The sequence below is a fragment of the Octodon degus genome, unplaced genomic scaffold, assembly GCF_000260255.1.
Source record: "Octodon degus isolate 3935 unplaced genomic scaffold, OctDeg1.0 scaffold00033, whole genome shotgun sequence".
In the NCBI taxonomy this organism is placed as follows: domain Eukaryota; kingdom Metazoa; phylum Chordata; class Mammalia; order Rodentia; family Octodontidae; genus Octodon; species Octodon degus.
In genome coordinates this window covers 6,384,207-6,410,391 of record NW_004524609.1, presented here as the reverse complement: position 1 = coordinate 6,410,391, position 26,185 = coordinate 6,384,207, and the positions used below count along the sequence as shown (strand labels likewise).

General features: G+C 37.1%; 1 protein-coding gene across 4 annotated transcripts in view; it reads right to left on the bottom strand.

Moving 5' to 3' along the window:
• Positions 1–26,185, bottom strand: part of Cep112 (centrosomal protein 112) — a 722,997-nt gene that overhangs the window by 354,218 nt on the left and 342,594 nt on the right. For all 4 annotated transcript variants that reach the window (XM_012514508.2, XM_023714104.1, XM_023714105.1 and 1 more), the window contains one exon: positions 610–717. In XM_012514508.2, the coding sequence (XP_012369962.1) occupies positions 610–717 (108 nt within the window). The remainder of the gene's footprint in view (positions 1–609; positions 718–26,185) is intronic.

Sequence of the window (26,185 nt, the reverse complement as noted above, 5' to 3'; positions counted from 1 at the left end):
CTCCCCACACACCCTCCCTGTGGCAGGCTCTGGCCCACCCAATGCCTACAATCCCCTCCCACACACCTTCCCTGTGGCAGGCTCCAGCCCACCCAATGCCTACAATCCCCTCCCATACACCCTCCCTATGGCAGGCTCCAGGCCACCCCCTCATTTTCCTCATAAATCACTCATGAAAATTATTCTAGTTTTTATTCACGGACTGACTCCCCACCACAACATAGGCTGTGAGAACAGGAGCCTGGCACCTCCATCACTGTTCTTAGCAGTGACAGAAACAGAGCCTGGTACACAGTGGGCACCTCACACTGCTTCTTAAATAGAAGAGCAAATCAAACTAGTGTTCCTTCAGAAGCAGAAACGTTCAAGAACAGCAATAAATGTGTCAATTAAATATGCTGGTGAACACACTGAACAGCCTCCAGTAGAGGGTTAAAACAATGTTTCTGGATTTTATTAAAACAAATGCTATTTTAAGTACTTCAAACATTCATAATAAAAGCTCCTGGTGATGTTTTCATTACGCAGAGATTTTGTTATTCAGACCTAAAAAGAGGCATTTTATGTATACGGAACAGTAAATGACATTCATCAACAGGGAAGACCAACCTGCTGCTCGTAGCGCTGCTTCACATCCTCCAGCTGCCATAAGAACTCCTTGGACTGTTTCTCACGCAGAGATTTGGATCTTGTCAGATCTGCTTCCACTTTTTCCATCTATAAAATTTTAAAAATTGTTTTAAATCTTTTGACAAAAATTCCATATGCCTTTAAAATTCATCCAAATGTCAGATTTTATACAATTCACCAATCATAATGATAAATTTAATGGCAATAAAATGAAACCTTTATTAACTTAATACATTTTAAAAGTTAATGAGGGAAATAAAAGTTGGCATATTAACCATGTCTTAGTTGTATAAAAAGAATGTCATGAAAATATAACTTTTGACATTCAAATATTTATTCAATACGATTTTATTAAGCACTGGCTATGTGCTTAAAGGGAGAAAATATTTGCTAATTATATACCTAATAAGAGGTTTCTGTCCAGAACACATACAGGATACTTACAACTTACAATAAATGGACTGTTTATCCAGTTTTGAAAAGGACAAAGGATCAGTTTTTTTTTTTTCTTTTTTGTATTTTAGGGAAGGGTCTACAGGGTGTTCAGGGTCTCACTACTATATCAGACTCGTAGTGATCCACCTGTTTACAGTCTCCCAAGAGCTTGGATTACAGGCTTGTGCCACCACACCCAATCTCAATTGCCATCTCAGCATGTCCCAGGGGTGGGGCCAGAAAGGCAAACCCAGGGATTAAACCCCCAGCTCCTGCACCTGCTTGCAGGCACTTTAATCTGCTGAGCTATTTGGCCAGCCCCTGGACAAAGGATCAGAATAGACATTTCTCCAACAAAGATACACAAATGACAGAAAGCATATGGAAAGATGTCTGGCATCACTGTCAGGAGACAACTGCAAATTTAAACAAGAATGACATAACACTTCACACTCACTAAGTTGGCTACAAGCAAAAAGACAGGCAATGATAAATGGCATTGGTGAAGATGTGGCAAAATCAGAACTCTCAACGGTGCTGGTGGGAATGTAAAATGGTACAGACATAGAGGAAGACATGCTGGAAATACCTCAAAAGATCAAATATACAGGTAACATGTGGCCTAAGAATGCCATTCCTAGGTGCAAAAATAAAAATAGACACAGTCATATCAACTTCAGGTTTACTAGATAACTGACTTCTTCACTGGAACGGTTTTTAACATCTGACTGCCCAAATGTAAGATAGCCCTGTGATCTGTGAGGTAGCCCACACTAGCACCGAGCCTAACACATGAGGATTCAATAAATAATAATAAAGACACAATGTGCTCATTTCAAGATTTGCTAAATGTACAATATTCAACACTTAGTGCCAAATTCTGTATACCATATACAAAATTTAATAAGTGTTGATCTCATTTTCCCTGTTATTCTGTGGATGATCTTATCAGATGTGCTTTCATATTTGACATGAAAGAGATTTTCACAGAAATAGAAAAAGGCTCTCCATGTCAGTAACATAAGTGTGGTGTCTTTTCTTCAGAACAGTATTTCATCTGTCTGTCACTGCATATATAGATATGACTTAAGAAAATGCTTGCATCTGAGCCAATTGTCAGTTAATTTGACAATCATTTTATTACTGGATAATTATACCACACTGCTTCACTGGTATGTTGAACTACTTGTTCTTTTCTACTTCTACACAATGCTTTCTCTGAGATTACCTTTTGCTAAACACTCAGATTAGTTAAAACATGAACAGTAAAAGAAATGAACCATAAAATTATCTCCTTCATAGTTTTCACATTAGATTTAAAATATCAGATGCATTTATTCAGACATAATTAAGGTTCTAGGAACAAATATGCTCAGAGACAAGCAACCATGTTTTATTGTATGAGAACAGAATGCATCTTACCACTTGCCAGAGCTGGGAAACAAACATTGTATTTCAGTTTCTGATTCTTACATTGAAATCTGGACTACTTAAATTGTAGCAAGGACTTTAAGTTTGAAAATATTAATACAACAGTTTCCAAAATCAATGACAGAGTTCTACGATTATTGATCACAAGTAGTCAGTGATAGGTTCTGGCTCTAGTATGAACTGCTAAAGTCATTGTGGTGGTCATCTAATACGGTCAACGCCCTTAAAACAAAGGACCACCTTCCCCCTTCTTCTCCAACTCATCCCAGGACATAATTTACTTCGACCCTTCCACCACCTCAGGGAGGACCCCCAATCAGCTCTTCAGGTATATCTAAACACCCCCTTCAAGACCCCTCCCCCAGCAAAAGGCCATAAAAGCCTTTGTCTAGTCCAGAGAATTTATTATCTTCCCCAAATTCTCTCTGTGTCCTCACAGAAAACAAAACCTCTTTCTCCTTTTCTTTCTGCCTGTCTCTGCTGCACCGAGTACCTATCAGTCAGCATTTTTATAAGTAATCAATTTAAGGCATAATTAAAGGCAGTATAGTGAAGCCTATTTTGTTTTCTTTTCTTTCCAATGCAAGACTTGAGTTCCAAAACTCCAGTTCTACCACTGCTTGTCAGGTTAGACCACAGGCAGGAGGCTCTATAACACTCACCAACAGGCACGCCAGTATTATTGACACTTTCCAAACAAGCCTGGCTCTCTAACTCCTGGCCTTCACACTATCTGGTAGGCCTTTTTATTTTTAATTAGTTCAATCAATCATCAAGGTTACATCTCTATTTACCAGACTTGAGCAGCTGAGAGGTGACTGTATCTTTAGGAACTTTGTATAAAGCCTCTCCAAGCCAGAAAGTAAATTCTCACACCTAGATATCTGCAGATCATGCAACCCTATGTGACCCTAGCACTCAAGTGGTGACCTCTGAAGCCCAGGTGAAAGAGGCAAGCGCATAACTACACATAATTGTGAAGCAGGGGTTCTGGCCCTGCCCACCCCAAGCAACAACAATGCCAGAAATCACACCTAGAGTCCAGCCTGCAGCCCTGTCCAAACACAGATTCCAAACAGTAGCAGCTCCTGGCCAGGAAATGCAACCTGTAACCCTGCCTGACCAGGAGTGATGGCAGAACTCAGCCAGCAGCTGTATCTGACCTAGCTAGAGAGTTCTTCCCAGACTATGGAAAACAGTCAGCAGAGGACAGGAAGAGGCCCCACCTAACTGGAGAAGCCAACAGCAAGGTCTATCTGATTGTCACCATTATCTGCTGGCCCCTACAGACTCAGGATAGACCACCTGTACCAAAAGATAACAAAGTTTGGGAGATAGGGCTGCTTTTTTAAATGTAGAGACACCAAGGCAAGAATATAATAAGAAAATAAGGAAAATATGACACCGCCAAAATGTCTACTAATTGTCCAATAATACTCCAAAGACACACAGGTCTATGAAAGACTGTACTGAATTCAGTACAGTAACGCTGTACTGGGATGGACACAGCAACACTGTCAGTAATCTCGAGCATAGCACTTGAGGGGCTGAGACAGGAAGATCATGAATTTGGGGCCAACTCAGGAAATACAGTAAGACCTTGCCTCAACTAAATACATGAATAAAAATAAAAATAAAACACAGAATAATCTTCTTAAATAAGCTCTAGAACTATAGAAAAACTTGGATAAAACATTAAAGTGAGTTTAGGAAATTAGAATAGAATCATAAATTTTAAAGAAATGGCAACATTTTTAAAAAACAGAAATGCTAGAAATAAAGTGTGATAACTGAAATGCAAAATTTATTTATTTTTTAAATAATTTTATTGAGAAATAGCAATGAGACAGTTTCAAAACCAATTACTAGCACAGTTGTAATAATTAATACATTGCATATTGTGGTCTTAGTGGTTATTCACTGTACAAGATGCAGACATGATATCCTGTCCACAAACACTATTAGAGCAAATCTCTCTATTCAATGATCCAAGAGAATGCAGCTGTGTATCTGTCTTAACTATTTTGAACAGACAGATACAAAATGGTGGTTCATTTCTATTCCCCTTTTTTGTTTAGTTTTGACAGGGAAGGGTATTCCATTGTCATTTAAATATTGTAGGTGCCGGGATTCAGCAAAATATTCCAATATAGTCCAGTAGTCCAAAATAGTAGTGGGTTTTCCATAGGACTGGCAATGACAGAAGTTGTTGACTTGGCCAGGGGGATGGCTCAGTGGAACAAATGCTTGCCTGGCAAGTACAAGGGCCTGAGTTCAATTCCTGATCCCGTCAAAAAAAGAAAAAAGAAAAAAATGCAAAATTTAAAAGAAAACTTGAACATTAGATTTGTTCATATAGAAGAATCAGTGAGTTCAAAGACAGAACACCTGAAATTATCCAGTTAGAGAAACCAAAAGAAAAAGAATGAAGAAAGTCATATCCTACTATCAAGAGAATTTTATAAAATAGGAATTGAAGAACAAGAGATAGAAAAAAGTCTAGAAAGGATACTTAGGAAAACAATGACTAAAACCTTGTTAAACATAGGGCAAGGTGTCAGGATCTATGAATAGGTAACTTGGATGTCTCTAAACAATTTCAACTTAGTAAGAAACTCAGTAAGTCATATGATAATCAAACTATGGAAGGCAAATTCCAAAAACAGTAAGAGACAAGGTCTCTATCACATACAAGAAAATCTCCATATGGCTCTCAGTTGATTCTCGGCAGAAACCTTGCACATGATACAAGTGTGGGACGATATATTTTAAATACTGATGAAAAAATACCACCACCTGAGAATGCTTTACCTGGAAAAGCTATCTGTTCAAAATAAGGGTGAATTAAAATCATCCCAGTAGAACGAAATAGAGGAGTTTGTCACCACTTAGGTTTGCCCTAAAGGATTTGCTGAAGAGAATTCTTAAAGCTAAAAAAGACTACTAAGGGCCCGGGAGATGGCTCAGTAGAATAAGCGCTTCCCTGGCAAGTGCAAGGGTTTGAGTTCAATCCCCGGTTCCGAAAAAAAAAAAAAAAAAAAAAAAAAAAGACTACTAAGTATAGCAAAGTAAAAAGCTCATTGGTATAAGTAATACATAGATTCAGAATATTTTAGTATTGTAACTATGGTATATAAGGCAATATTATTTCCAATAAGAGTTAAAAGATAAAACTATTTAAAAAACATTAGCTACAAGAAATTGTTAAGAGATATAAACAGAAAAAGATATAAATTATAACACTGAAAATATAAAATGAGGGGAAAATAAGAGTGTACTGCTTCATGTGACAAAAATTATCAACTTAAGCTAACCTATTATAATATGTTCGATGTATTACACCTAAAAGGAAAAATTATAATAGCTGGGCTAAACGCATGGATTCAGAGCATATCACTGCAGAAAATCATTAAATGTAAGAAAGTGAAAAAAAAGGCACACAGGTTATATAAAACAACCAGAAAAGAATTACAAAATGGCAGTAACAAGTCTTTACTTAACCATGATTGTGTTTAATATAAATGGAATAAGTTCTTTTTTTCTATTAATTTAATTGAGAAAGAAGTAGCAATGAGACAGTTTCAAAACAGGTTAGTAGGACAGTTACAATAATTAATACATTGTAGATTATTATCTTTGTAGTAGTTATTCATAGTACAAGATGCAGACATGATATCTTGTCTAAATACTACTAGTTCAAAACTTTCTTCTCATTGAACTAAGAGAAAGTAGCTATATATCTACGCTAACTATTTTATATATACAGATATATATATTTTTTCCACTACAAAATGGTCCTTCATTTACATCCCCCTTTTTTGTTTATTTTTGTCAGAGATGGGTATTTCATTGCTATTCATATATTGTAGGTACATGAAGTCAGCCTTGTCAGATACAAAATTTACATTTCTTGTTATGTAGGTCTTGCTTTATCTTGGTCTTAACTATCCAGTAGAAAAGTATAGAAATGAAGTATAAAAAGTAAAGCCATATTAATATGCTGAGCTATAAAAGGCTCAAGCCAACAACTTCTGACATTTCCAGTCATGCAGATGACCCACTACTATTATAGACTAATGGACTATATTGGAATAAATTCTTAAAGCAGAGTAGCCATGTTACTGGGTACAAGCCTAAACAAATCCTTTAACTTTAGTTACCCCTGGTTAACTTCTAACTGATTTCGGCAGTCACAGCTAGACAATACTTTATCCCTCTCTCACTAGCTTTGGAGATGCCACCTCTGACCGAATCTGCCTGATAGATTAAAAACTGTTTTCCACGGAACTTTATTGTCCCTTTCTTCCAGGGGAGTTGCAGTTCTCTATCTCTCATGGTTTTGGCAGCAGGGGGAGCACCTTTTACTATCTTGCCCTGTTCTCTAGGAAAAGATGTCTTTCATGTCCTAATAATTAACTGCAGAATTAACTGCTTCAGGGAAAAGAAACTAAAAACATATGATTCATAAGACTTTCTAATCAGCAAGTTTTCTTTAGATTTATACAACCCAGAACACTCAATGATCTGTAGTCCGTGTATCCTAAAACAGACCAATCAGTATTTGTAACTACCCTGCAGCCATGAACTTCCTCAGTGCCTGCCTCTTGGAAACGTCAACCCACAACTCTCTATAACCTGTGCCTGCAACCTCTAAGCAAGATGTTCTTTGTTGGCTTTAATTTCCATCTTATTTGGTTTGTTAGCTTTGCAAATACATCTTCCTTACACTAGCAATTTACCCTTGAGTCACTGGAACAATGTGCAATATGGGTTCATGGTTAAAACTCAATGAATTTTTTAAAAAACTATATGCTTCTTAGAAGAGACTCAATTCATACCCAAGAAAACAGACTGAAAGTGAAGGTATGTAGAAGGCATTTTATGAAAAGGAAAAACAAAAGAGAATAAAGGTAGCTGGATTTCTAGCAGACAAAATAGACTTTAAGCCAGAAGCTGTACAGGGACAAGGAAAGTCATTATATAGTGATAAAGAGTTGTATCAAAAGGATGTAAAACTTGAAAGTATTTATGCACTAATTGTCGGAGTACCTAAGTAAATACAAGTATTGACAAGATTATAAGATTAAAATAAGAAATCAGTGCCTGCAAGCAGGCACAGCAGCCAGGGTTCAATACCCAGGCCTGCTGTGCTGACCCTGCCCCTGGGGCATGCTGAGATGGCAACTGAGACTGGGCGTGGTGGTGTGCGCCTGTAATCCCAGCTCTTGGGAAGCTGTAAACAGGTGGATCACCGTGAGTCCTATCTAACAGTGAGACTCTGAAGACCCTGTAGACCCTTCCCTAAAAAAATAGAAAAAAAAGTGAGAGATCAACTGCAATAAAATAAGAGAAGTACTTCAAGATGCCTCTCTCATCAATGGACAGCTCATCTCACAAGAAAATCAGAAAGGAAATATTGGACCTGACTCACACTATAGACTAAGTGGACCTAACCGATCATTCCATCCAACAACAATAAAACGCACATTCTTCTCAAGTACACATGCAACATTCTCCAGAATAAGTCATATGTTAGACCATAACACAACCCTTAACAAATGAAAAGTGTCCTGAAATCAGAAATTTTCCTTTCTGGTTACAACACAGTGAAACTACAAATTTATAATGAAAAATCTAGGAAAACCATGAACATGTGGAACTAGAACACACTCCTGAAATGGCCAAGAGGTCAGAGGAAACCAAAAAGAAAGAAAATATCTTAAGACAGTGAAATGCAAGCAACATTTTCGACCAAAACTTACCCAGCAAAAGAAGTTCTAAAAGGAAAATTTATAGTAATAAATGCCTATATCAAATAAAAAAGATATCAAAAACCAATGTTAAAAGAAAAAAAGGCCGGCCAGATAGCGCAGCAGGCTACAGCGCCTGCTTAGGCAAACCACAGTGGCAGGAACTTGATCCCCAGCGTGCTGTGCCACCCCACCCCAGGGCACACTGAGAGGGCAATTAAGACTGGGTGTGGCAGCGGGCACCTGTAGTCCCAGTACTTGGGACGCTGAAAAGCAGGAGAATCACTATGAGTCCCATCTGTGTGATGAGACATCCTATATGAAATACTTTTTAAAAAAAGGTTACACCTCAAGAAATTATAAAAGTAAAAAAGTAGGCACAAAGTTAGCAGAAGAAAGGAAGTAACAAACATGATGTGATCAAAAAATAGGTGCATGTCTCAGCTCTTATTTTGAATCACACTTAGCCAAAAATGAGTCATCAATAAGTAGGAAATCTAAACAGTCCAGGAAGGAGTCAGAAGATTCAATCAGCAATAAAGTCTTCCATCAAAGATAAGCCTGGGATCAGATGGCTTCCCAGCTGAGTTACAGCAAATGTTTAATTTTATTTATTTATTTATTTATTTATTTATTTATTTATTTTTGTGGAACCAGGGATTGAACTCAGACCCTTGTGTTTGTCAGGCAAGTGCTTATTGTACTGAGCCATCTCCCCAGCTCCTACACCAAATGTTTAAGGAAAAATTAACTCTAGTCCTTTTGAAATTCTTCTCAAAAACTAAAGAGGAAACCTTAGTTCTAAGCTAATTTTACAAGGCCACCACTGCCCTAACGTCAAAGAAAGAAAATGACCTTGCAAAAAAGAAAAAGTACAGCCCAGTATCACTGATACATATAGATTTAAAATTCCTTAACAAACTAAATTCATTAGAAAACTTATTTCAACAAATTAAAAAGAAAATACAGTATGATCAAGTTGGATTTATCCCTGTGATCAGAAGGTTTTTCAAAGTTATGTGATACATTCCATTAATGAAATGAAGAATAAAAAATTTAATATGTGAAAGAACAGCATTTGACAACATTCAACATCTTCTCATGATAAAATTCTTAATAAATTACACACAGAAGGAATGTATTTCAAAATAATAACAGCTATAAAAAATAAGCCAACAGCTAACATGCTCAATGGGGGAGAGCTGAAGCCTTTCTCTTAAGATTACAAACTAGACAAGGAAGTGCAGTTTCTCAACTTCTAATACTAGAAGTCTTAGCCAGAGCCATTTGGCAAGAGAAAGAAAAAGATTACTATGAAAAGAACTGAAAGCGTGTCTGCTGATGACATAATCTTACATAAAGAAAACCCTGAAGCCTCCACTAAGAAACTGAAAACTAATAAATGAACACAGTAAAGTTGTAAGATACAAAAAACAACATTTATAAACCAACAACACTTTTATAAAGTAACAATAAACTATCTGACAAAATTCATAAAATAATCTCATTACAACAGCAATAAAAATAGGTATAAATTTAACCAAGGAGCTAAAACATGTATACACCAGAAACTATCAAAGACTGTTGGAAAAAAAAATGAAGAAAATAATTAAATAGAAAGATAGCCATGTTCTTGGGATGGAAGAATTGATATTACTAAAGTGCACATTTTAGTACATGCAGCCCACAGATTCAGTCAAATCCCTACCCAAAGCCCAATATCACTTTTCACAGAATTAAATGAAAAATCCTAAAATTTGTGTGAAACCATAAAAGACTCCAATAAGCAAAGCAATCTTAAGCAAAAAGAACAATGCAGATGTCAGAGAGATAGCTCAGTGACATCAGCACCTGCTAGCAAGCACAAGGTCCTGAGTTCAATCCAAGGCACAGGAAGAAAGAAAAAAAAAGAACAAAGCTGAAGTCACACTCACAATACTACCTGACTTGAAAATATACTGAGAAATTATGGTAACCAGAAGAGCAAGGTGTTAGCACAAAAGCAGACACATCGACCAAAGGAACAAGACACTGCATATTTGTAGTTAACTGATTGTTGATAAAGATGCCATGACTAGACAATGAAAACAAAAAATTTTCAATAATAAGTGGTGTTAGAAAAGTTGGCTATCCAGAACCAGTAAGATAGCTCAGTGGACTAAGTCCCTGTCTAGGCAAGCGCAGGGACCAGGGTTTGAGCCCCCCCATCCCCACCCCAGGTCACAATGAGCTGGCCACCAAGACCAGGTACGGTGGAGTATGCCTATAATCCCAGTGCTGGAGAGGTTGAGACAGGCGGATCACTATAAGTCTGAGCTGCATAGTGAGACCCTGTACCAAATGCATTTAAAGGAAAAAAGAATATACAACTTCAGTTAAATAAGAGGAACACGTGCTAATGATCTATTCCACTAACTAGTCACTAAATAAATAAATCAGGAACAGTACATTTCCAATGTCTCACCACAAAAATATTGAAATATTGAGTAGGTTGACTAGCCCTTTTCAATTATCCACATTATACATACATAAAAATATCACATTATATTTTACAAACATACACTGATTTATCAATTAAAATTATAAAAATTAAAATTATTTTGAGTCTAACTGGGGATTGAACTCAGGCCCTTGAACTTGCCAGGGAAGCGCTTATGCCACTGAGCCATCTCCCCGGCCCCCTAAAAACTGCTTAAGGAGGAACAGTGAGCAAAAGTGGATGGGGAAAAAAGAGAAAGTCAATCAAGGAGGGTAGGTTTGATGTATTTAATATTTTAAAAGAAATCTTCACATAAAATTGAACTGTGCATTTTTAACTTCATCACAGGTCAAATATTAAAAATGAATAATACATTTTAAAACTTCAAACATCACTCAACTATTCTGTAACCAAAATAGAAAAATACCAAAGACTCTGCAAACCTAAACACAAATGAAAACAATATCATATAAAAATGAAATATGTCACTTTAGATAACACTAACCGAAAATGCCAAACCCCATTCCATTCTCCATGCACCATTTAACCACTACTCAAAAAACTAGTTCTACAAAGTTTGTAAAAGAAACAGAAGGTTTTCAGTTGCTATAGATACAAAAGATTCTTCTTGGTCATACCTCATTCCAAATTCTATTCAACTTCAAGTAACAGAAGACCACAACATCGAGTAAAATCCCTGGTTTCAGGAGAAACAAAGAATGTGGCAGCTAAGTTAGCAGAAAAGGGAATGAATGTGATTCTGTGATGGGTCAGTATTTAAAGTAGCAAGAAAGAGAAGTCATGAAGGATTTTGGATCCTCCAGACCTGGTGCCCTAGGCACTACTTTTTGATACACATCAAGAGAAATCCATGTATCCATACCTTCAATAACATGCTGCAGGTCATAATTTATTTCCTAATATATCATAAAGTTCTTAAATAAGCTGCCATATTGACAACTCGAAGTGTCAAGATTAAAGGCACTGAGATATGCCCTTCACCTAATGGTTGCAAAATGGTTTCCATTTCCAGTTCTGGACACCTGGGAAGACAACAGGAAGGTGACAAGCCAAGAGCTAGATCAGCCGGCCTGAGTCCTGCTCTACACGGCTGTCCTGTATACTCCTACCTGTGTTAAATTAATCACGCTTATTTTTCATTCCTAAGAACTATACTAAATGTCCAGCTCCACCTTCAAGGTAAGATTGTGTGGTTTAAGCTGGTGTCTGTTACTGCTCTAAATAAAATAAGGGCTCTAAGAGAAATTAGGAAAGCATGATGCATGAACATTGGCAATCCCAATCAAGTCCAGTCAAAATGAGTTCCTGCTCTTCGGTAAAGTATTATACATGTTGTTAAACTCAAATTAATTTGACAGCCAGAGATACAGCTCAGTGGTGCAAGCACATAGCTGGCAAGTATGAGGTCATGAGTTCAGTTCCTGGTACCACTGCCCCAAATAATCTAAATAATTTGATACATAAAAAATTACATTATACAACTATACAAGTATGGACAAATACAAAATTCAAAGTATATTTTATTTAGCACATATTTAAAATACAAGAGGAGGCAGGGAGATAGCTCAGTGGAATAAGCACTTGCTCTGGCAAGCGCAAGGACCTGAGTTCAATCCCCGGTTCCGCCCAAAAAAAAAAAAAAAAAAAAAACCAAGAAAATTCCTTTAAATATTTTCATATATATAGACATACATGCAAATATGCAAATAAATACATTGCTAGAAATAAGCAAACAAACAAATATAAATGGCAGAATTGATTCAAACTTTTCTGGTACAAGGAATCAACTCAGGACCTTGTTCTTGCCAGGCAGATGCTATGCCAATGAGCTATCTGCCCAGATTAATGGCAGAATTGAAATAAGACAGTATGTCTGTGCATATATTAATGTGAGGAAAGACTCGCATGAAACGTAAAAATATTCCTAAAATTTATTATAATTTACTAACACTGTAAGATAATTTACATAAATAAAAATAATAGGGTTAATACAACCATTGATGAATTAAGTATCCTTCCTTAGCGTGAGCATTTCTCCTAATTTCATTATTTCATTTGTGCATCTCAACTTATATTTAGTGGCTTCAGGGAATTCATTACCAAAATAATTTATAGCTGCTGAAATCTTACTAGTACACTTCCATGGTGCAGCATGTTCACACTCCCTGTGGGGCGCTGAACATGCACGTAACTCAGCTGCATTCCTTTTTGATCTCCTTCCCTCTCACAAATTACTACCACAACATTTTAACAAGAAAACATTTAAGAAATTCAGTCACACAAAATTGTACTATAATTGCAGAAAAAGTTTCAATTTGTGGGCTACAAGTCCCTTCTCTGTGTTCTTCCCTCTTTCTCCCTTACTCTGTGTGTGTTTGTGTGTGTGTGTGTATGTGTGTGTGTGTGTGCATGCATGTGTGAGTGTGTGTGTGCATGCATATGTGAGTGTGTGTGTGTGTGTGTGTGTGTACTGGGTGTTGAACCCAGAGCCTCCCGCTGAGCTATATCCTTAGACCTTTTAAAAAAATGTTTTATTTTGAGACAGGGTTTTGGCAAATTGCTAAATTACCAGACTGTGCTAGAACTCCTGATGCTCTTGCCTCAGCCTCCCAGAATGTTTAGCATTATAGATGTGCATACTCTTAATATCCTCTTTATACAATTAATTACACCATCTATTACAATCATTCATCTTTATACAATAATACGTATGAATGAGAGAAATGTCTGTGAATAATGTCTCAAGATCTACAACAGGGACCAGCGAGATAGCTCAGCAGTCTAAAGTGTCTGCTTAGGCAAGCTTAGGCAGCCTCAGGAGACCTCGGTTCATTCCCAACACCACATGCCTTGCCAGACCCAACCCCAAGGTTAGCTGATCCGGAAAAAAAAAAAAAATCTACAACAGTGAGTGGTATAAAATAAGCATTCAATGTTTTATATACAAATGAACGAAAGAAGTCAAGTTTGTAGAATTCTTTGGCCAGGTCAACAATATAGTTACTATCATTTAAAAATAATAATGCTGGGGCCAGGGAGTTGGCTCAGTAGAATAAGTGCTTGCCTGGAAAGCGCAAGGGTCTGAGTTCAATCCCTGGCTCCACCAAAAATAAATAAAAATAAAAATAAATAAATAGAAATAATAATGCTACTATTTTCAAAAATCAGCCAAATGAATAATGAATGATAATGTTTATTAATAATATTTATTTATTTTTGTATTTTGTGCAAGGTCCCACCACACAGCCTGCAGTTGTAGTGAGCCTCCTGTTTTCAGTCTCCCCAGCGCTGGGATTACTGGCGTGCACCACCACACCTGGTCTTGATGGCTGGTTCAGTGTGCCTGGCTGTGAGGCCAGCACAGCACATAGGGCCAGGGATCAAACCCCAGCCCTTGCTCTTGCCAAAGCAGGTGCTTAATCTGCTGAACTATCTCACTGGCCCTAAGAATGATAGGTTTTGCTTTTGTTTTTTCACTTCTTTTTTTTTTCAATAATTTTATTAAGAAACAAATAGCAATGAGACAGTTTCAAATCCGATTAGTAGAACAGTTTCAATAATTAATACATTGCATATTGCTGTCTTAGTGGTTATTCACTGTACAAGATGCAGATATGATATCGTGTTTACAAACACTATTAGAACAAATCTTTCTATTCATTAAGAGAATGTAGCTGTATATCTATCCTAACTATATTGAGTATACAGATACAAAATGTCATTTGTATCCCCCTTTTTTTGTTTAGTTTTGTCAGAGAAGGGTATTCCATCGTCATTTAAATGTTGTAGGTGCATGAATTCAGCAAAATGATCCAATACAGTCCAGTAGTCCATGATAGTAGTGGATTTTTCCGTAAGACTAGCAAAGTCAGAAGTTGCTGACTTGAGCCTTTTACAGCTCAGCATATTAATATGGCTTTACTTTTTATACTTTGTGTTTATACTTTTCTACTGGATGGTTAAGACCAAGATAAAGCAAGACCTACATAATAAGAAATGTAGCTTTTGTATCTGAGAAGGTTAATCAAATCCCCTCAGGATTTAATTTGAAACCCTGTACTGCAGTTTGTAGATCCTTTGTCAGTGTCAGCCATGTGGATGAGTCATGGCCATTGCTTGACCAATTTGTTCTCTGTGAAAACCTGAGTGAATGTTTTCTTTCCATGTGACTGTCCTTAGGCACACTCTACATCATTGATCACTTTCCTCTGTGGTCCCATAGTCTCCTTGATCAGAAAATTTGGAACACAATTGAGTTACCTGGTGTTACAGTACAGGTTCTCCTATGTCCTGAGTCTTCACTGGCCTTGGAAGGCTAGGGCAAAAATGTTGGCTGTCCTTGCGGGCCTTGTTTTTCTCTAATTTTTGGTCTGCAAACTTAGGTTGTTAACCCTCCAGAAAAGAAGCTTATTGTTATTACCCTACAACACAGGCAGTTGAGCTTAACCTCACTATCTGTCTGAATATCAAACATCTTAGGCATAACATGGAACAGGTATTTTTCATCAAGTATTGATATGTTAGGCTTTAACTCCCTACAGAATATGAAGAAAAAAATAAAAAATAAAAATACATTTTAAAAAATAGGAATGAACAGTTTTATATTTTTATACAGAAGTTTAGAAATCTAACCATATACAGCATTGTAGCAGGCCAGTCCCATAACACCCCTTTTCCTGTCTCCTGCCTTCTTTCATCATCCCCTTCCTTTTCAAACAAACATCTACCTGAGAGACAGCACGGCAGTAACCATGTGTCATGACAAGCAGCACACATTCAGAAGACAAGAAGGGGAGCTGGGGAGATGGCTCAGTAGAATAAGTGCTTCCTGGCAAGTACAAGGGTCTGAGTTCAATCCCCGGTTCTGCCCCGCCCCCCAAAAAAAGAAGACCAGAATGACAGGCACTCCAAGCATGACCCTACTATTACACATTGCTATCTTCAGTGCAGTTGCTTTGTTCACAGGTATCAGCATATATAGCTAGTCAGGGTGAGAATCCTACCAATTAACTGCTAGTTTCAAAAACCTGCTGAAGATTCTCAGGATCATTGCCTTACCTATCTTGTACATATAACTGTATGGCTTTGCCCCTGTCATGTTTCCTAGCTTTTTTCCTTGCCCTCTCTTCATTGTCTAATCCTCAAGTTCTTGTTTTCCTTTTAATTGTGTTGTACCTTTCTATTTGTATTTCTTCTTTTGAGTTCTTATATTAGGGAAACTATATGATATTTACACATGCAGGTCTGGTTTATTTCACTTATATCTTCAAGTGGCATCCACTTAAATATGAAGGCTTCGAGTTTATCATTCTTTTTGGCTGAGTAGTACTCCACTGTATAAAAATACATCTCTTTCAATCATTCCTCAAGTGATGGGCATCTTGGTTGTTTCCAAAATTTGGCTATCACAAATTGTGCTGCTATAAACATAGGAACCGTATATCCGTATGATATGTTTTCAATTCCTCTGGGAAAATTCCCAGTAGGGGGATAGCAGGCTTGAATGGGATTTCCAGTCCTAGTTTTTTAAGGAGTCTCCATACTGATATTTCCATAATGGCTGCTCAGTCCACATTCCCACCAGCAGTGGAGAAGGGTTCCTTTTTCCCCACAGCCTCTCCAGCATTTGTTGTTGGGTGATTTCTTTATGATAGTCATTTTTTCTGGGGTGAGATGATATCTCAATGTTGTTTTAATTTGCATTTCGTGGATGGCTAGTGATGTGGAACATTTTTTCATGTATTTATTCACTTCTTTAATTTTGTCCTCTGAGAAGTGTGTGTTCATCTCAGATGCCCATTTCTGGACTGGGTCTTTAAATTTGGGGGCCCTAGTGTCTGTTAGTTCTTTATAAAGTCTAGAGAGCACACTTTTGTCTGAGTGCTTATTAGTCAAGAGTTTTTTGAAATTTGTGGGTTGTCTTTTTACTTTGTTGGTAATTTCTTTCAAAAACCTCTCAATAAGAGGAGGTCCCAGTTGTTAATTCACTTAATGATAAGGTTTTAATCTGAGGTTTCTGGTATATTTTCTTTGCCTATCTTGCTTCTACAAAAGAGAATAGTCTATTATGATTATGTGGAATAAATTCACTTATTCAATTAAGCACTTAAGTTTATAAGCTAAGATTTCTTTTGATTATTTGCTTTTGTTGTATTATTTTGTTTTTCAAAACCAAATACTTATATTCTTGGGACGCTGTCATTAAAAATTAATTATCACAATAGCTTCCGCCATGGTTTCAGTGTCCCTTCAAAAGCTCAGCTTGCAGTTGAATTGCTACCGTAACAGTATTACACGGTGATTAGGTCAGGAAGGCTCTGCCCTCATCCAAAGATGAGCATCTTTATTGGGGGAGCGCACTAGTTACTGAGGAAGCATGATCGCGTGCCTGCTTTCCGTCTTGCGCATGCTCACTAGCACCCTGAGACATTGGACGTAGCTGGAAGCCCACACTCACGGCCAGCGCTGAGCTCTTGGACTTCCCTGCTGCCAAGATTGGCAAATATTTTTCTTTCTAGATTAACCTGTCTGTTATAGCAGCAAAGAGTAGACTAAGGCTGATTCTATGTAAAATGTATATTTATCAAATATAATTATATATTTATAACATATACTTAAATATACTCTAAAATTTTACATGTTGTCTAATTTCATTTAAACATAAAATTTAAAAGACTGGAAAGTTTTAGTATCATAAAAAAGTAACAAAGAAAAGTTACCTACATTCATATTGAGTCTTTCATTATATTAAATCTACTTTTTTAAAAATGTATTTAAAATTGCATGACCAAGCATTGTCCTGCAAGGGTGAGAGGACAAAGAGGTCTGAATGAATGGTTTCCATGCCCGTGTGTTTTAAGTCTGATATTCAGCTACAAAAATAACACGAACATATCCAGATTGCATTCTTCCTTCTTGTAAATTGAGGCTTTATTCATTAGTTCGATAGCAATAACAGAATGACGAACTAAACTTAAAATTTCTAAGAATGTAAGGAACTAGCCAGCCAGTTTGAATTGTGCTTGGAGCCAGAATTCGCCTTGCTGAACAACAGCAGTGGTTTTCAGAATTTTGTCTTCACTGAAAAACCAGAGGGGTTTTCTCAAAATGAAGTTAATACCATGCATTTAATGACTCTAAGGAGAAAATGAATGGATTTTAAAGCCAATGGCAGCAAATACTGCTGAACTGGAGCTATTTGTGAAAAGATAGAGCTGGTTAGCTGACACTCAAGCAATTTACAAGATTAAAAAATTTCACTTTTAAATTGCTGCCAATACTTAAAAAAATTATGTCTTTTTTTTGGTACTGTATTTGTTTCACTGAGGATAGACACAGATTATGACTTCTTTTAAAATGATTATATGCTGACACATATGTCTAATAGTAACATATTTTCAAAATTAAATGTGTATATTTTATATAATTAATTGCTGATAGCTGACACTTATTACTGGATTTCACCTCTGACGTAAAATGTAGGTTATTATTTAAGCAATGTCAACTGAGATTTTAAAAATTCTTCAAAATGAGAGAAACAGCGTGAAGCAATTCTTCAAAAAGTTTGTTCTATCTCCCCTCATGGACCTCATTTTTGAAACAGAAATTCTTGTTCTAAAACAAACCTAAAGCTTTTATTTTTTAGTTCAAAATCCCATTATCTGCTATCTGCAGCAGTCTCGAATGGATAAACGTGCCCTATAGCTCTGCTGGCTTTTGCACAAAATATTTTCACAAGAAGACAAAAGTAAGCTCAAAATAAACACAGAAAAGGGGATGTGTTAAAAGCTATAGACTACAGAAAAATCTAAAAACATGATTCCCCACATAAAAAAATTGATGATTGATTTTTGTTTAGAATTTGAGCTATACCTGATTCACATTTTTAATTAACTGATAATCTGGACCAGATTTCTAATTTACCACGTTTTGGCATATGTATTTAATATTTGGTTTAACATGTTCTTAATTTTTGCCCTATAAAAACTACTTGGCTGATCTGTGAAGAAGCCAAGCTGAAGGATTCTGTTCCACCTGTCTTTCCTGACTCTCCTTACCTGATGGCCATCTCACTGGGTATCTGGGTAATGTTCTTATTAAATGGTACCTCACATTTCATTGTCTCCATGGTTTTAATTTTACTATACATACTGGAGATTTTCATTTAATTTAAAAGAACCAGTTTCTACTTCCTTTAAAATTTGTGATGTATAATTTCTAAGTTCTCATAATAAATTACATAACAATAAATATCACTGAGAACAGTTCTTCAATGCTTTTCATTTCTGAAATATTAAGGTCTACAAGGAGAAGCATCAGGTAAATAGGCACAATGTTTAAAAAAAATTCAGAAAGATTATAGCATTATATAGTCCCACCAGAAATGTATGATACTGCCTGTTTCCTCAGGCCTTCATGAATTTGTGCCTTGCTCTTTTACTTAAAAAAATTACAGTAAAAATAAACATGTACTATTATTGACTGGTACCAAATGGAACATTGGGATGGTACCAGATTATAGGCCAATTTAGGGAGACTTGCCCTGTTGAAAATATTGTGTCTTCCAATTCATAAATATAGCATAGCTCTCTGCTTAATTAGATCTATTAAAATTTCTCTCAGTAATTTTTAAAATTTTTCAATGCATGATTTCAAATTAAATATTTTTCATTTCTTTTTTAATTAGAGCTTAATAGTTATTTATAGTAATAAGTTTCATTTTGGAAGATTCCTATATGCATACAACACAATTCATTTTCATCCCCAAAACGCCCATGTGCTGCCCTCTCCCAGCTTCACAGTGGGAGGGGTACAACATATCTTTACTTATTTATTTGTTTGTTTATTTATTTTGCGGACTTGAGGATTGAACTTAGGCCCTTGCACTACCCAGGGAAGCACTTTTCTACTGAGCCATCTCCCCAGCCCCTGTACAATATATCTTGATAGTATATACCTCCCTTATTACCCATTTTGATGTTAATATGAGTTAAATTAATTCCTTAATTTTGCTTTCAAATATTTCATTGCTCAAATTAAGTTCTACAAGTAGAAGCATCAGGTAAATAAGCAATGTTTAAAAAATACTTCAGAAAGGTTATAGAATTATATACTTACTAATTTTTGTGCATTTTATCTTATACTACAAAAACTTGTTTGAATCACTTATTACTTCTAGTATTTCTTTTGTGGGGCTTGGGAGGTTTTCATCATGTAGGATTACTATCTGAAACATTTATATTTGTTCCTTCCCAATATGTATATTTTGTAATATGTGTTTTTCTTTTTGCCTTGCATTGACGAGAATCTCTAATACAATGCTGAACAGAAGCAGCAAAATCATACACCTTTTCTTGTTCTCAGGGAAGAAAAGCATGAAGCTTTCCAATGTCAAGTTTATTAACTGTGGGGTTTTCATAGATGTCTTTTATTAGGTTGGGCAAATTTATTTCTAGTCCTAGTTGAACAAATTTTTTGTTTTATTTTTATTATTATTATTATTATTTTATTTTTTAGAGAAGGGCCTACATGGTGTTCAGGGTCTCACTACTAGCTCAGACTCGAAGTGATCTGCCTATTTACAGCCTCCCAAGAGCTGGAATTATAGGCATGCACCACCACGCCCAGTCTCAATCACTGTCTCAGCATGCCCTGGGGGGTAGGGCTGGCAAGGCAGGCCTGAGGATACAACCCCTGGCCCCTGTGGCTGCTTGCAGGCACTTTAATATGCTGAGCTATTTGGCTGGCTCCAAAATTTTTTAAATTATATATGAATATTAGACATTTTCAAAAACTCTTCTATTTCAAGATGATGAGGTAATTCTGTCCTTTATTCAATTAGTACACTGTGTAACACTAATAGATTTGTATATTTAAAATAACCTTGGGTTCCTGGAATAAAACTAATTTTGGTTATGACATATAACCATTTCTATATGTTGCTGGATTCAGTTCCTGAAAATACCATTAAAGATTTTGGAGTCCAACACACATTCTGAGTTCATAAGTCATATCAATCTGTTGCTTTCACTATCTTTGGCTTTGGTATCAGGACAAAGTGGGAAGTATTTTTCCTCAATTATATTTTGTTTGTTTTGGTAATAGGACTAGAACTCAGAACCTTGCACGTGCCCAGCAGGTGCTGTGCTGCTGAGCCCTCTTTGCTCAATTTTTGAAAGCTTATAAAATATGAAAAAAAATGTAAGCGTTTAACTCAATTTATCAGTGAAGCCATATGCTTCCGGGACTTTCAATTGAGAAGATTTTTAATTGGTAATTAAATTAGTGTCTTTACTATTATTCAATTCAGATTGTATACCTGGTCTTGAAACCATTCTGGAAATCATCTTATTTTTAGGATTCTCTCCATTTCATGTACATAAAGCAGTGAAGATGAACCTATGGCACAGTGGGCTGTTCTTTATCACTGGAAGCTCTCAAAGGTTATAGCTGTCACTGCTATAAGATTTTTGGTAATATTACTCTCTACGGCTTGCATTTTCTATAGGATCAATAGAATTTAGTAATCTGTATCCTTTCACTTCACTTGTTTGGCCAGTGAAACTGAAGTTTATCAGTTTTACTGATTCTTTCAAAGAATCAATTTTGTTTTCATTCTCTATGTAAACTTGGTTGCTGCCTTATTCTTTATTAACCTTTCTTCTACTTGCTTGTACAAAAGCTTGCTCTTATGTTCTTAAGGTAAAATTCAGGTTATTGGTTTGATGAATTTCTTTTTGAGTTTCAGAGCTGTAAACTTTTCTTTAAGCATCACATTAGCTCCATTTCATAAATTTTGATAGCTTCTCTTTTTTTTTTGCTTTAGCTCAGTTCAAAATATTTTCTAATTTCCCTTGTGATATCATCCTCACCCCATGAATTATTTAAAAGTATGCTATTTAATTTCCAAACATTGAGAATTTCCCAGAATTCTTTTGTTATTTACTTCTAATTTATTATTGCTGGGGTCAAGGAACATACTTCATGTGATTTTAATCCTTTCAAATGTATTGAAGCTTGTGGCCAAGCATATCGTCTGTTCTGGAGAATGTTCGCAAGTGTCTGCAGTGATTGGGTGGGGTGACTTAAATCACCACCCAAGTCTCAGATTCACCCCTGAGGGGCACAAGTACAAACAGAAGTAAAGCGTCTTAGGAACGACTTTGAAACTTAACTGGAACTGAAATCCACCCATGGAAGATGAGACAAGATTGCTCTGAAATGAACTGGGTTGATGGTCTGCTAAAACAACAACAAAAAATTCAACATCTAGAGAATTCTAACAGAACTCAGAGATCACAAAATATTCAGTATGTACTCTTGTTTGCATATTCTTTCAGCAAGACTTTGAGATTCACCTCTAATCTTGAGGGTATCAGCACATTCCTCTCTCCTGCGGAGTAACATCTCACCGCGCGCACTACGCTTTGTCTTTCATCTCCCAAGAAGCACTGGGCTGCTGACGTTTACGGCCTTTGGACAGCTTGACTGCATGTCTGTTTTGCTGTGCTGGGATCAAACCCAGGGCCTCATACACGCTAGGCAAGCTGCCGCTGAGTTTCATCCGCAACAGCAAATTTGCGGCCTTTGTGAATAAAGCTGCTGTCTGTACCTGCACACAAGACGGCATCTGGACGTGTCATGGTGTTAAGGTTAACTTCACAGAAAGGGAATGGCTAAGCTAAGGTCATTGCACATTGTACTTTTTCAGAAAATGGGAAGTTTTCCAAAGTGACCTTAGTACCTTAAAGCCTACTAGCAGTGTGTAAGAGCTCCCTCTCTGTCACATCCTTATTAACATTTGGCACTGGCAACTAACTGTTATCCTGTCTAGCACTGTAATGAACATACAGTGCATCTCATTTGGGCCTGAACTTGCACGTTCTTAACACCACTTCATATTGTTTGTATATCTTCTTGTGTGAAGTGTATGTTTACAGTTTTGCCAATTTTTAATAATTTTCCCTATTTTTATTGAATTGCAAGATTTATTTTTTATTTTAATACATTTCTTTTTGTAATGAGTACTGAACTGAAGGCCTTCACACTGAGCTAAATGCCCAGCCATTTTTGAAACAGTTTTTATTTTGAGATAAGATTTCTCCAAGCCACTAAGTTGCCCACCTTAGCCCTCCAGCGCATTGAGATTTGTAGGCAGGCACCACAATGCCTGACTAAATATTTTAAAATATGCTGTGTGACTCATGTCTCCTATTCTCTGGCTCAGCTTGCATCATTCTGTTTTTTAATGGGGGTCTCTCAAAGGGACAAAATTTATAATTTGAGTAAACATGCAATGTAGCAATTGTAATTTTAATTTTATTTCATTTTGTTGCATTGTGGTAAAAATATATCTTCTCTGAAAGATACTGAGGACTACTTTATGGTCTACTGAGCTTCGTAACTGCTCCATGAGAGTGAAGATTCAACGTGTTGTCTCTAAACAGTAGAAAGCAGACACTCAGCTGTGAGACGCCCATTTGTATGTTTGCTGCCCCCATTTATTAAAGATGGCGAAAAATACATTAACGCACCCCACGAATATCTGTAGCAATTCATCCATGTATTCCTAACATTTTCTTCACATTGGACTTGGGTTCTTTGTCCTTTAACATGTAAAAATATAGATGGCCCTTTGTCAGATTTACTGACTTATATTGATTCCCATTTGCAGGATAGTATTATATGCATATTTTTTCTTTTTCATTTATTTTTATTTTATTAGTACATGTTTGCAATTCATTCAGTGGGGAGTGGCTACATACACATATTATAGCTTATTTCTTGTACTTGTTTAAAATCCTCTTTCCTCTCCCTCCTCCTTTGGCTTCCCTATGCTCTCTTTTGTACTTGTTGAAATTGTACAGCAATTTAGCTCATGTGGTGGTGCAGGGTGGTTATATTAATTGTGGATATTAGATATCTGACACATCTTTATTCCTCTCCTTTCTCCTTCCCTCCTCCACACCCCTCGCCTTCGTTTCCTGAAGCACTTCCCTGTTGTGAGAGATCCGTCTCCTTGTCCCTTTCTATCTATTCTTTAACCACCCTTATTAGTGCTTTGTACATTGCCTCACTCCTATGAGAGATAGTATATGGTATTTAAGCCTGTGGGTCTAGTTTTGCTCACTCAACACTGTATTTTATAGGTGTGTCCATTCTCCTACAAATGTCTCAAATGTGTCATTCTTCATAGCAAATGGTGTCGCTTTACATCCAGATACCATGTTTTATTTATTGAGCCGGTTGCTGATGGGTATGCAGGTTGATGCCAGGATTTAGCTATTATGAACTGTGCTGCTGTAAATACTTGTGTGCATGTAACCCTGTAGTATGATGACTCAAGGCCTTTGGGGGAAACACCTAGAAGGATGGTAGCTGGTCCTATGGGCTTCCGATTGAAGTTCTTGAGAAATCTCTATTCTAACTTCCATAATTTATTCATGCTTTTTTTCTAAATTTAAGTGACAAATATGCAGCATTTAGCATAATTTTCTCTAATCTTGCATGTGCCTTATATAAACAGCATACTGATGCCCAGAAATCTGCTTATCAGTATTGTTTATGAGAAAAATTTAACCTATGCATGTTTACTGTTATAATAGCTGGCCAAATAGCTCGGTGGATTAAAGCACCTGCAAGCAGGCGCAGGGGCCGGGGGTTCAATCCCTGGGCCTGCTGTGCTGGCCCTGCCCCAGGGGGCACGCTGAGATGGCAACTGAGACTGGGCAGGTGAGGTAGCTCAGCAGACAAAATGCCTGCTTAGGCAGGCGCAGGGACTCCTTCCCGGTAACACTTGCCGCGCTGGCCCCACCCCGGCTTCACCACCCCAGCTCCTGGGCATGCTGAGCTGGCCACCTATAATCCCAGTGCTGGGAAGGCTGTAAACGGGTGGATCACTATGAGTCCAATGTAGTAGTGAGACCCTGAGCACCCTGTAGACCCTTTCCTAAAATACAAAAATAAAAAATAAAAAAAAAAAAAAAAAAAAAGATACCACTACAGCACAAGTGACATTAACGAAAGAGGCCTTTTGAACTGTCTCATGAAATGGCAAGAATGATGGGATAAATATGTGGGGGGTATATATTAGAAGGATTAATGCAATTTGTCTTTTACTGTAATACTTACTTTTTTAAATGTATTTGGTACAGGGTCTCATTGTGCAGCTCAGACTCGTAGTGATCCACCCGTTTACAGCCTCCCCAGCACTGGGATTACAGGTTGCCAGCTCAGCATGCCCGGGAGCCAGGGTGGGGCCAGCCTGGCCAGTGTTGCCGGGATGGAGTCCCGGTCCCTGCACTTGCCTAAGCAGGCATTTAGTCCACTGAGCTATCTCACTGGTCCTGTAATGCTTTAAAAAATTAACATTAACTTTTGACAATGTATCCTTTACTGCACTAATTTTTTCTTTTAAAAAATCTTTAAACACTTACCATAGTTTTCAATTATATCTTGTAACTTTCAGAAAATGGTGGTATATATTACCGGAGCTCATGCACATAAAAAAATGTTTCTCTGTTGATTTTGTGAGTGAAAATCTACTTGTTTATATATCAAATTGCTAACAACTTTTTTGAATAACAATCTTTCTTTTTCAAAACTGTACAGCATCACTCCACTGTTTTTCTAATTTCTTTGCCAGTGTCACCCTGCCCAGAATTTTCTAGGATTTTTCATTTTTATGAATTTTTTAAATTTTTATTGTTTTATGATTTTGGTACAGGGTCTACAGGGTCTCACTACATAGATCGGACTCGTAGTGATCTTCCTGTCTTCAACCTCTCAAACACTGGGATTACAGGCAGGTGCCACCACGCCCAGTGTCAATTGCCATCTCAGTTCACACTGTGGGCAGGGCAGGCACTGCACGCCAGGGTTCCAACCCTGGTCACTCCACTCTGCCTAAGCAGGTTCTTTAGTCTGCTGAGCTATCTGGCTAGCCCTTACATTAAAAAAAAAAAAATCTTCTATTTATTTATTTATTTATTTATTTGGTACAGGGTCTTGCTACACAGCTTGGACTCATAGTGACCCTCCTGTCTCAGCCTCTCCAGTGTTGGGATTACAGGTGTGTGCCCCTATGCTCAGTTTCATTGGCCAGGCAGGAGTACCTGAAGTGCTAAGGCCAACGTGGCATGTGGTGTTAGGGAATTGAATCCAGGACCTTACACTTGCCAGGCAGGCATTTACACCACCAAGCTATCTCCCCGGCCCCAAATAAGTCAGGAATCAAACCTGGGACCTTGAGTTTGCCAGGCAGGCCCTTATGCTGCTGAGCTATATTCCAGGCCCAGCATATTTTATTCTTAAGACTCAATTCTTTGCCAGAAGGCATCCACATTTCACTGAATTTTTTTTACTTACATCTGGCTCTTTATAAAGATACTGCCATTCTGATTTTTTTCTGAATTCTATAGTAGCTTTCTTTAGCAATATG